Raw genomic sequence first — 12,935 nt, 5'->3', positions numbered from 1 at the left:
TGACTGTTAGTTCAAGATGAAGCTCGTGCAATCAAAAGGGAAACTGCTGCCCTTGACAGGAACCTTGTCAGAACAAAAATATACAAAAGTCTGGAGGTCACGTGCCAACCGACTCAAGAACAGCTCCTTCCCTGCTGCTGTCAGGCTTTTGAAGACACCTACCTCACATTAAGTTGATCTTTCTCTATACCCTAGCCAAGACTGTAACACTACATTCTGCACTCTCTCCTTCCCTTCTCTACGAACGGTATGCTTTGTGTAACAGACAAGAAACAATACTTTTCATTATAATGGTTAATACATGTGACAAAAATAAATTAAATCAAATCAGCAGGATACAGAGTTGGGATAATTGACAGGGACTCCAATTGGCAGAACGTGACCAGTGGCAGCCCATGTAGCTCAGTCAGTAGAGCATCAGATTTTTAATCTGAGGGTCCAGACTTCCAATCCCTGTCAGCGAGCTGCTTGTTACAAAAAGTATTTCAATTATTGTTAAAAAAAAACCACAAAGTGTGAGCAATTTGCTTGGAATTCTCCTGCTCCTCAATGTAAGCAATGGGGAGGTTTCTTCAAACTCCCAGGATCTATGTTAAGGCCTTAACAATTCATCTTATTTATTCCCAAATTAGCTAATAGTTACGAAAACCACATACTCAACCCTGCCAATGATGCAGGGTAGGCTGCATTGAGAGCAGTGCAGATCGGAGCTTCACGTGACAGACACACTGATAGATTCAGAAAAACTGTGGAAACTAAAGACAAGTGTGAGATCAACCACTTTTGACCCAAAAAGGCCAGAAGAAGACACTTTCCAAATGGCAAAGGGCAAGAAACAGAAATTATCCAAAGAGACTTGGGGATCCTGGTAAAAAGACTGAAAAGGACATGATGAGGGAGATGAATGGAGTGCTGGCCTACACAAGCAGTAGATTGGAACATAAGGAGGTGGAAGAGCAGCTTCAGCCACACAAAGCCCTGGTTAGACCACACCTGAAATAGGGTGAACTGGTCTAGACACCCCACCTTACGAAAGACAGACGGGCCTTGGTGGGAGTGCAGCATAGATTCCCGTGAAACATGGACTCCAAGGATTAATTCATGAGAAGAGATCACAAACTCGGGATGTGGCCACAGGAATTAGGAAAGTTGAGCAAAATGTAAAGCGCCAAGGAGAAGATAAAAGATGGAAAGTCAGAGACTGGGACTTTCTCCAATATTGGCAAAGTCTGATGTTGGATGGGAAGAACAGTGCCGATGGCAATGGTGACTTTTTAACCTTATAGCATGGCAATTGGTTAAAAAGCAGCTTCTACTTCGCCTTTGGCCTTGGAGGGAGTGCAGAGGAGGTTTACTAGGCTGATACCGGAGTTGAGGGGGTTGAGCTATGAGGAGAGGCTGAATAAACTAGGCTTGTACTCGTTGGAGTTTAGAAGAATGAGGGGAGATCTCATTGAGACGTATAAGATGATGAATGGGATGGATAGGATAGAGGTGGAGAGACTCTTCCCGCTCAGAAAGGACAGTAGGACTAGGGGGCACAGCCTCAAGATAAAGGGGGGGGCGGTTTAGAACGGAGTTGAGGAGGAACTTCTTCACTCAAAGGGTGGTGAATCTCTGGAATTCTCTGCCCGTTGAAGTGGTGGAGGCTGCCTCGCTAAATATTTTTAAGACGCGGGTTGATGGGTTTTTGATAAGAGAGGGGATTAAGGGTTATGGGGAGAGGGCGGGAAGCTGGAACTGAGCCACGACAGATCAGCCATGATCTTATTGAATGGTGGGGCAGGCTCGAAGGGCTAGATGGCCTACTCCTGCTCCTATTTCTTATGTTCTTATGTTCTTATGACCTCAGCACTTTGAACCAGGGACTGTAATAAAGGGTAATCCTGCCCACAGGGTTCACCTGGAAGTTATGGTCACCCAGACCCTGGAAACATTCTTCATCTGAGCTTATCTTCTGACACACCGCTGTCTGTCTCTCTCTGGTGGTCTCTCAGATATCGTGTCAACGTGGATGCATGGGGGGTGAGGGGTTGGGATTCCAGTGTGTGGGCCCGATAATGACACACTCATTTACTACAATGGGGGGGGGTACGGTCACATCCTGCAGTTACAGCGACGGAAAACATCGCCTTCTCACGATATTTTCCATTCTCACCGGCAAATCTACTCAATGTGAACGGGAGCAGAAAATCCCAGCCTTGGGCAGGTGTGATCTAAACATTAGAGCCAGATCTTTTCAGGAACAAAATTTGGGAAAAAGCCTTTTACATGCAAAGGTTGATCAATGTTTGGGAATCTTCACTGGAAAAGATAAAAAAAAACGATCCTAGATCAGTTGTTAGTTTTAAATCTGGGACTGATTCAGGTTTTGATTTTAAAATTCACATCCTCATTTTCAAATCCCTTCATGGTCTCACCCCCGCCCCCCAAAATCCCTCCACCATATCGCATTTCCAATCACATTGCTCCATCACTGGTGGCCGTGTCTTCAGTTGCCTAGGCTCCAGACTGTTCAATTTCCTCGCCACATCTCCCTTTCCTCCTTTAAACACTTCTTTACCCCAAGGATCTCCTTATGAAGCTCAGTGCCACACTTTGATTTGTAATGCTCCTGTGAAGCACCTTGGGATGGCTCATCACACTAAAAAGGTGCCGTATAAATACAAGTTGTTGTTGTTAGATTTGGTGTTCAGAGGTATTAAGCGATATAGGGGAAGGAGGGGGATGGTCTTCAAGTAGCCATGTTCTCAGGGAATGACTGAGCTGGTTCGAGAGACTCCATGACCTCTTCCTGTGCCTACATTCTCAAAAGGAGACACGAATAGGGAACCAGAAGTGACCTTCAGGCCTTCAAGCCTATTCCACCATTCAATAAGAACATAGTTAATCTAATGGTGCCCTAACCCGCACTTTCCAGTCTGACCTCCCCCAGGGCCTCGACTCTGACGGATTAACAATCTGGATAGTCACATGAGCAGACCGGGAATGGAGGGATACAAAAGAATGGTCTAGTTGGACCAATGAGCAGCGCAGGCTTGGAGGGCCGAAGGGTGTTTCCTGTGCTGTGTTGCTCTTTGCTCTAACTCAGCCTTGGACATATTCAATGACCCAGTGTCCACTGCCAACTGGGGAAGAGAATTCCACAAACTCCACCTTATCCCCCTGCAATTACCATGGCCAATCCACCAAACCCACACATTTGTTGGACACCAAGCGGCAATGTGGCATGGCCAATCCACCAAGACTACACATCTTTGGACCGCGGGAGAAAAAGTCAAAGCTCCCAGAGGAAGCCCACACATATGGAAAGAATGTGCAAACTCCACACAGTCACTCAAGGCCTAACCTGGGTCCTTGGCACTGCACCATATCAGTGCTAACCACTGTGCCACCCATGAGTTCTTATTTTGTGAAGTGACTTTTGATGTGGCACACTGTCAATCCAAAGCCATCTGGAAATTTAAGTACACCGCATCTACAGATTCCCCTTTGTACTTAACATGAATAAATTAGTCAAACATGATTTCCCTTTCACCAAACCATGCTGACTCTGCCAGATTGTATTATAATTTTCTAAACGCCTTGCTGTTAGCTCCTTAATAACTGATTCTAGCATTTTCCCTGACAGAAGCTAGACTAACTGGCCTGGGAGATCCCTACTGTCTTGAATAGAGGCAATGCATTCGCGACTTTCCAATCCCGTCTTCTCTGGGATCTTGGAAAGTCAGAACTAATGCATCGACTCTCTCTGCAGCCAGTAGGGTGAAGGCTGTTAGGTCCAGCGGACAGTTTTCCCTGTACCTTTCCTCCAGTAGCTGAGAAAAATCATACAAATCTTGAAAACCCACTGATTATTCTGCCCAGTTTGTTTGCAGCAGTGTCTAGGAGATTAATCTTGTACACTGTGCAGTTCTGGTCCGTGTAATTATAAAAAGGATATAACTCGTAGCAGAAAAGAAAGGATATAACTATTAGGTAGGACTGAATAGTCTCTTTTCTTTAAGAAACAGGAGATGGAGGGAGGGACCCGATCGTTTAGAATTGTGCAAGAGCTCAATGGAGTAACTACAGGGTGGGCTCAAAGCTATTGGCCATAAATATACGACAGTCACAAATAAATCCATCAGGGAATTCATGAGAAACTTTGCTTTCAAGCAGACAGCAGTCAGAATGTGAACTTTATTATAACAAAGCAGCTGCAGTGAAGAGGATAGATACATTTAAGGGGAAGCTGGACAGACACAGGAAGAAAAAGAAAAGAATAGAAGGATATTGTCACCGGGCAAGAGAAGGTTTGTGATCTTAAAAAAAGCACTGGTACAGAGCAGTTGGGTCAAACAATTGCATCATTCATCCTGGTGTCCCCCAAGGATCCATCTTTGACCCCTTCCTATTTCTCATCTATATGATACCCTCGGCAACGTCATCCGAGAACACAGTAATAGTTTCCACATATGATTTATTATTGTCACATGTATTGGTATACAGTGAAAAGTATTGCTATACAGACAAAACATACTCTTCATAGAGTACACGGGGAGAAGGAAGAGAGTCAGTGAAGAATATAGTGTTGCAGGTTGTCCGTCCATCGTCAATGAGGACCTCAACACCATTAATCATTGAGGCTGGTTGCAGTGTGTCTGATGACGACTGATCAGGGCCAATTCAGGCATGGAAATGTCCTGGTATATATTGGGCAGACGTGTAGACACTGTAGTTGTTGCACTGGTGGCTCTGGACTTGCGCAGCTCGCACTTAAGCTGTGCTTCAGCAATGCACGTTGTTTGACAGCCCTTGTGGATGAGGCAGTGCCAGGTAGGGCAGTTTTGTGCCAGCATTTCCCAGGTGATCAATGTCTACATCAACTGACTTCAGGGAGGCCTTCAGCATGTCTTTGTAACGTTTCTTCTGCCCCCCATGCGAGCGTCTTCCAGCAGAGAGAGTTCCCCAAAAAGGAGCCGCTTGGGTATGCACTCATCCAGCGTACAGATGACATGACCTGCCCACTGGGTCTGTGCTCTCATCAGCAGTGTGTGGACTGGTGGTAGACTTGCTCTAGAGAGAACTTCAGTGTCTGGTGCTTTGTCTGATGTGCAATATTCTACAAAGACAAGTCATGGGAAATGTCTGAGCTGTCTTGCATGCCTTAGATACACAGTCCACATTTCACAGGCATACAGGAGGGTAGTGAGTACCACGGCGCTGTAGACCTTCAGTTTTGTTACTGGGCCAATTCCTCATCGTTCCCATACAGTGGAGCACAGTCTACCGAAACTGCAGAATAGCAAAGGCAAGTTCTGCTTAACTTCTGTGTCAATAGTCACTGCTTGAGAGGGAGGGTGCTGCCAAGATAAGTGAACTGGTCCAGTGCCTGTAATTTCTGCCCTTTGATTGGTGATTATGGGTTCTGTGTATGGCGCACGAGGAACAGGCTGGTGCATGACTTTGGTCTTTTTAATGTTGATGGTGAGTTCAAAGTTGTCACAAGCTGTGGAAAATTTGTCCATACTGACTTGCATCCCTGGCTCTGAGCCAGCATACAGGGTGCAGTTATCGGCAAAGAGGAAATCTCTCAGAACAGTCTGCTTCACTTTGGTAATAGCTTGAAGTCTCCTCAGGTTGAAGATCTTCCCATCCACTCTGTACTTGAGGCTGATTCCAGCAACACTGTCCTGGAAGGCATCGTTCAGCACAGCAGTAAACATCATGCTGAACAGTGTGGGTGCGAGCACACAGCCCTGTTTGACACTACTGGTGACTGGGAACGCCTCAGAGGATTCTCCGCCATCCAGTACTCTGGCCATCATGGAACTGGTGAACCATATGAATGGGGGGGCAGCCAAACTTTGACATGATCCTCCCCACGCCTTGTCAGCTGACACTGTCGAAGGCTTTCGTGAAGTCAGAGATTGTTTAGAGCTCGCGATTCTGCTCCTGGCACTTCTCCTGAAGTTGGCGCGCAGCAAAAATCATTTCAATAGTCCCACAACTGTCTCTAAAAGAGACAGTGCAGAATATAGTGTAGCAGGGACAGATAGGGTGAACAGAAAGACCAACTGAACATATGGTAGGTCCATTCCTGATGGCAGCAGGGAAGAAGCTGTTCTTGAGTCAGTTGGTGTGTGATCTCAGACTGTTGTATTGTTTTTCCCAACAGAAGGTGGAAGAGAACATGTCCCGGGTGACTGGAATCCTTGATTATGGTGACTGCTTTACCAAGGCAGCAGGAAGTGTAGACAGAGTTAATGGTTGGGCGGCTGGTTTGCGTGACAGACTGGGCTTCATCCATGACCCTTTGTAGTTTCTTGCAGTCTTGGACAGAGCAGGAACCATACCAAACTGAGATACATCTGAAAACGATGCTTTTTATGGTGCATCTGTAAATATTAGTAAAATATCATAGTGGACATGCCAAAGTTCCTTAGCCTCCTGAGAAAGTAGAGGCATTGGTGGGTTTCCATAACCATAGTATTGACGTGCAAGGAGCAGGACAGATTGTTAGTGAACTGGACACCGAGAAACTTGAACATTTACACTGAGAACACCCAAGCTCAACCTCAACACCAGCACTTCTGTCAAACCTTCCAAATGACCAGGCTGCTGGTCCGATATCCAGTGCTGGAGGAGCAGAAATTTTCTCCAAATGTTGGGAAGATTTTTGCCATGCTTTGCAGTCCCAGCAAATAAAAAACCTCTTCTCCCAACAACCATGGCCCTCCATGTCCCAGACTAACCAGATGGCTCACAACTGCAGTGTCATATCTGACCCCCAAGATGAGCTTCCAGTTGCGTATCTTCACTTTGTAGCATTGCCTGCCTTCACACTTGTCTTGGCCTATCTGCTGCTGAAACATTCAGGTTGCGTTTTTGTGTCAAGACTGCAGGTAACATGTTCATTCCAGCTCATTCCTGGCTTGGCTTCACATTCCACCCTCTGCAATCTTGCATGCTTCCCTGTGAAGAAGGGTGCTACATTCATCCATGGTTTAGTTGTCCCTGTCCACAACCAGTCAAGCTGATGCTAGTATCTGCAACATCACCACATTGGCAGAGATCAGCTACCCAAGGAGTCTTGTAACCTGGAGAATGAGATTTCTAATCCCAACCTGATATAAAAACTTGAATTCTGTTATAAATTGATAAATAAAAAGCTCATATCAGTTAACCTGACCACAAAGCTGCTCAATTGCTTCAAAACCCATCTGGTTGGCAAATATCCATTAGTCAAGGGAATTAATCTGTCATCCTTACCCAGTCTGGTCTATGTCTGGCTCCCCCAGATCCATGATATTGCAATTGTTCATTAACTACTCTCTGACAAGCCACCAGTTGTATCAAAAACACCTACAGGACTCAAAAATCTGGAATTCCCTTCCTAACAGCAACTTGGGTGTACCTACACTTCACACACACAGCAGCAGTTCAAGAATGCAGCGCTCCACCACCTTCTCACAGGACAATTAGGGATGTACAATAAGTGTCAGTCTTGTTAGTGCTAACCACGCCCCACGAAGGGCTGAAGGAAGGAACAACAATGCACACATGCTACAGATAGAACGCTGCACAGAAACAAATTCACGTGTCACCTCGCAAAGCAAAGAGCCAACGCAATTTCCAGTCTTAGTGTGAATTAATGGATTAGGAGGTGAAGCAATAGGTTTCCCCGCGATGAAAGGAAGCCACAACTCACCAGAAACATGCATGTGTGTCATATTATAATGAGTCAACGTCTGGCTAACATAATCTTTCTCAATACCAAACAGAAAGTCAGTCAACTGACTCAATAACAAACATGGATTTGTGCTATTGTGTCTAATGACATCACCATTATTGATGTTTGGACACAGAAATATAGATTCGTGTCTTTGGACCAGTTAGAAAACCTGGGTCAACATCACCTAGACCGATTGGCTGATCATTACCACGTTGTTTTGTTGGTGGGATCTTGCTGTGCACATATTGGGTGCTACGTCTTCTACATGGTAACAGTGACTACACTTCAATAATATTGAAGTGACTGCAAAAAGCTTTGGTGACTGCCAAACTCATGACAGGTGCCAGAGCAACGCAAGTTCTTCCTTTGGACATCTTCGCGTGTGCACACTGGACTGCGATCCGGTGCGGGAACACTGATATTTTCCCTTCTACCCACCAGCCCATGACTGCAGTGGCACATGGGCCAATGAACTGTGCCTTTAGCTTGACCATTCCCACCTCTGAGTTAGCAGACCCCAGGGTGTGAAGACCAGACGCTCTGACACAGAAATCCAGGGTGAAATCCGATGGTTGTGGGTGACTGCACCCATCGCTCCTTGTAATGGGTTGTGAGATTTCAAAACAAAACCCCTCCCAATTGTAGAGGGCCAACAGGCCCCACCATCAACTGCAAGGGAAATAGTCAAAGCCATGGAAAGAACATTCACTGTTAGTCTGTCAGACTGAAGGTCCTCAGAGGACAAGTGTGATGATGCCCAAAACACTAGGGTGAGACCAATGAATAAAACATAGGCTGCAAGTACACGAGAGATAGGAGGGGTGGACATGTCAAACTTACTCCACCATCCAACACAATCATGATTCAACGTGAGAATTCAACTCCTCCCACCCGCTCCCCATCTCCTCAATTCCCTGAGTCACCAAAACATTTCATAGAATCCATAGCATCCCTACAGTGCAGAAGGAGACCATTCGGCTCATCGATACTGCACCAACCACAATCCCACCCAGTCCCTATTCCCGTAGCCCCACATATTTACCCTGCTAACCCCCTAACATTAAGGGTCAATTTAGCATGGCCAACCAACCTAACGGGCACATCTTTGGACAGCAGGAGGAAACCCACACAGACACAGGGAGAACATGCAAACTCCACACCGCGACCTGAGGCTGGAACCAAACCCAGGTCCCTGGCGCTGTGAGGCTGCGGTACTAACCAATCTTAGCCTTAAATGTGTCAACAATGGATACCCACAACCCTCTGGGTAGAGAGCTGTATGGATTGACAGAGTGAAGAGATTTCTCCTTATCTCAGTCCTCAACCACTGACCCCTAATCCCGAGACTGTGCTCACCCTTAATCAAACCAGGGTCCCCGCTTGTTCCACATGCTCTTTGTATTGACCCTGTTAGGCCGCTGATTGATTTATTTTTGTTCATTTGGAATATGGGAGATTTGCAACTGGTTTTTCTTCTTCTTTCCACACATCATCTGACTAATCTGCAAGGAAGGACAGGCAGAGACTTGCTCCAGGTTCCACCATCGCTTCACAACAAGGAGAACAGATTTCAATTCCCATTCCACCCACACATTCAAAACAAGTTCGAACAGAGTACAGCAACTCCAACCATAGAGGACTTTGGCCATGTAATTTTCACATTCCGAGGCACATAGCCAATCTCAGATACAATATCAAATAGCATTCCATGACATTACTGCCTTCTTCCAAACAACTTGAACGTGCTGGCAAGCCTTGAGAAATGGGATGGAATAGTTCTGCTATCAGGAACAGTTATACGCCCCCATTCCATCCAACAAGCCAAGATTCACATGCAGACTTGGGCAGGCTACATGGGCCAACACACATCACCCCCAATTAGTCTCGACCAGACATCTCTACACACCGGCCACAGCACTGAAACAGGCCAGGTGTCCCAAGCAAACTGTGTAGATATTTACCCTTCAGATGAGCAAATAGCTCCAATCATATTTATCCAGTCTACCACTGCAGCCCTTTAACAATCATCTCAATCTAACTTTGAATGTCTGAACCAATAGCCCCAACACACGGACATTGGAGAATGAACAACATTGTGAATTTATGTAGCCACCTTTCATCTAGTTAAACATCCCAAGGCACCGTTCACAGAACTGATTACCCGACAACCTTTGGCACTCAGCCACAATAGGATAGGCCACCAAAAGCTTGGTCAAAGAGGTGTTGTTATTTTTAAAGAAGAAAGGGCGGGGAGAGGGAGGTGGGAAGGGTTAGTGAGGGAGAAGACCCTGGCAGCTGAAGACGTGATGGTGGAGCATTTAAAATGCACAGGAAGCAAGGATTGGGGGAGCGGTGCGACCTCTTATTCTGATTCATTTTTGGGACATGGATGTTGCTGGCTGGGCCAGCATTTATTGCCCATCCCTAGTTGCCCTTGAGAAGATGCTGGTGAGCTGCCTTCTTGAACAACTGAATGGCTTGCTCAGTCATTTCAGAGTCAACCATGTTGCTGTGACTCTGGAGTTACACGTAGGCCAGACCAGGTAAGGACAGCACTAAAAGGGCATCACTGAACCGGACGGATTTTTCCAACAACGGTTCCATGGTCATCAGTGGATTATTAACTCCAGCTTTTATTTTTAAAATTGAATTCAAATTCCATCATCTGCTGTGGTGGGATTCGAACCCGGGCCGCCAGAACATTAGCGGAGTTTCTGGATTAATAGTACGGTGAGAACACCACTATGCCACTGCCTCTCAGAGGGTTGAAGGAGGTTACAAGGATAAGAGGAGGACAGGCTTGAACACAAAGATGGTAAAATTTTTTTTGGCATGGAATGGCAAAGCGCAGATCTGCTTCACAGAAGCGCTTTGCATGAACCTGCACCTCAACATTCTTGTGTACGGGTGTCCTGGCCCTCCACAAAAAGACTTGCCACAAGCAGCATTTGGGAGAGGGCACTGAACCCATCTCTCCCCCCCTCCCCCTTCCCTCACATGCGCATTGACACTGTTCAAAAATGCTATGGAGCAGAACTGCTAGCAAATCAAGAGATAATTAGCAGAATAGCCCTTTCGCAGACTCGCAACAAAAGCCCCACATTAAAACTCAGAAGTGCCTCCACATGAGATTTTTCTTTCCATAAGCAGACACACACTAAACAAAGGCAGTCTCACCACTGCAACAAAAAAAATCTACAACAACTGGCATGCCAGCGACTGTCAACATCTCCTTACCACCATCACTCGTTCCCCACCCAACCCCAGCACTCTGTCCAACTCTCTCCCCCCCCCAATCGCTGCCTGGTCATTGCCCCCTTTCCACCCCCCCCAACCCCCACTCCTTTCTCCTGTAATTCTGCCCCAGACACACCCGAGCAGGGTGATACACAATCAACAAGGTTGAATAAGAGAGGTCACAGCAGGTTATTTAAAATGACTATCCCTCCCTGGTAACTCTCCAATGTCCCAAGTTTTGACAGACCCCTGGGTTCACCGAAATGGTGATTTTTTTTAACCTGAGTGACACATTGCCTTCAAAGCTTTACATTAATGAGTATTTCACAGCTCCAGTGGCCATAACCACAGAGGCTTTTGATCTCCAGAAACACACCTCTCATCTGAAAGCTCTTTTTTTTAAAAAAAATGAAACAGTTCCTCCTGAGCAAGTCACCTCCACAGATGTAAATGGGTTTATTGTTAGGGTCGAATTAAGCAGCACAATATTGCTGGCCCAGTTTCTCTACCCTCCCCCTTTCTACCCAGCTGTATTTTTCTGTACCGTGCTTGCTAAGGCTCCCCCTCCCTCCCGTCTCTAACCAGCCATCTCAAATTCAGGGGATCCTTCCCAGAAGCAGCAATTAATATTCGAGAGAGAGAGAGAGGGGGGCAATCATTAAACGCAACATCCTAACGGAGAGCCCGTAAAAGATGCAATGAAACGCTTAGGAAGACACACACACACACACACAGAGGAAAGGCGTCTCAGACCAGAAAACTGCCTTGAATTGAAAACAATTGGCATTGCACTGCAGGAATGGGAGAGGGATCCAATGAATGAATGGAAGGCTGTTTAAAATGAAGCAGATTCAGATTTCTACCCCACTCATTTGTGACATGGGTGTAGTAGTAAGCTTGTCAGAGTGGACTTGAGACATAAAAATACACAACCCGAAAAAAATGTGTCATTTACCCTTTCTCGTGTACAATACGATGGGATATCTGTACATTGCGGGTACATAACAGCTGCTACATTTGGGAGAGTGTTACATATTGTGACAGTGCTACAGGAGGAGGAGGGGGGGAAACAATGTATCTCCGGGAATCAAGGAATGTCTCCACTCGTACGAGGAATGCCCTGTGCTGGGTTACTCACCCTCAGTGCCGAGAGGTCGATTTCATCCAAGCTTCTTGCCGGAGAGTCGCTCGCCATGTTAATTTCACTACAAACTGACACAGTAGCTCAGTCTCCTCTCTCTCTCTCTCTGCTCTCGCCTCTCTTCACTGCTGAGCTTGTAGCGATTTAAAACATATCCTTCCGCTCAGTGACAAACAATCAATCGGACAGGTCTTTTATACTTTTTGCAAAAAAAAACAAGGAAGAGAGAGAGAGGGAATTATTTTAATTTGTTCTCTTTTTTTGCTGGGGGGCACAGGAGAGAGAGGGGGGGGGGGTAAAAAAAAACTGCAATCTTATTCTGTCCTTTTCAGAACAACTGCTCTCTACAAAAGCGCCCACACAATATAAAGCACACACAGCAAGCTCTGCAGAACCTGCCAATCTCAGGATCCGGGGAGGAGATAGCCCACAACACGCGTGTCCTTCTCCAGAAGAAAAAATCTGCCCCGTCTTAAAGCGACTTCAGCCAGTTTTATCAGAGCGGATTATCAATGGGGAAACACCCACCCACACACACACCACCCTCCCTGAGAAGGGACCTCTTATCCAAGCACCTGATTGCAACACTTGACCCGTCATCTTTGGGGAGGGGGGAACACACATTCAGAACTTTGATCAAAGGTTACCGACGCCAGGCTTGCGGTTCCTTGAGCACACACAGACTGTGGCTTGTCTGGCCACTTAAGAAGCAACCACATTGCCTGGGACTGCAGTCACATGTCGGACAGACTGGGGTGGGGACGGCAGATTTCCTTCCCTAAAGGAGCCGGATGGCTTTTACCACCGCAATCATCAATGGTTTTATAGTCAGCATTACTG

General features: G+C 46.3%; 1 protein-coding gene across 2 annotated transcripts in view; it reads right to left on the bottom strand.

Annotated features, from left to right (window-relative positions):
* LOC145341169 (TRAF2 and NCK-interacting protein kinase-like) overlaps positions 1–12,497 on the bottom strand; it is a 209,296-nt gene extending 196,799 nt beyond the window's left edge. For both annotated transcript variants that reach the window (XM_080186088.1, XM_080186087.1), the window contains exon 1: positions 12,093–12,497. In XM_080186088.1, coding sequence (XP_080042214.1) covers positions 12,093–12,149 — 57 coding nt within the window. In that variant the 5' untranslated portion in view covers positions 12,150–12,497. The remainder of the gene's footprint in view (positions 1–12,092) is intronic.
* Between the last annotated feature and the right edge of the window lie 438 nt (positions 12,498–12,935).

The sequence above is a fragment of the Carcharhinus amblyrhynchos genome, chromosome 3, assembly GCF_965287045.1.
Source record: "Carcharhinus amblyrhynchos chromosome 3, sCarAmb.v2.hapA, whole genome shotgun sequence".
Taxonomy (NCBI): Eukaryota; Metazoa; Chordata; class Chondrichthyes; order Carcharhiniformes; family Carcharhinidae; genus Carcharhinus; species Carcharhinus amblyrhynchos.
This window is presented reverse-complemented; position numbering and strand designations above follow the sequence as displayed.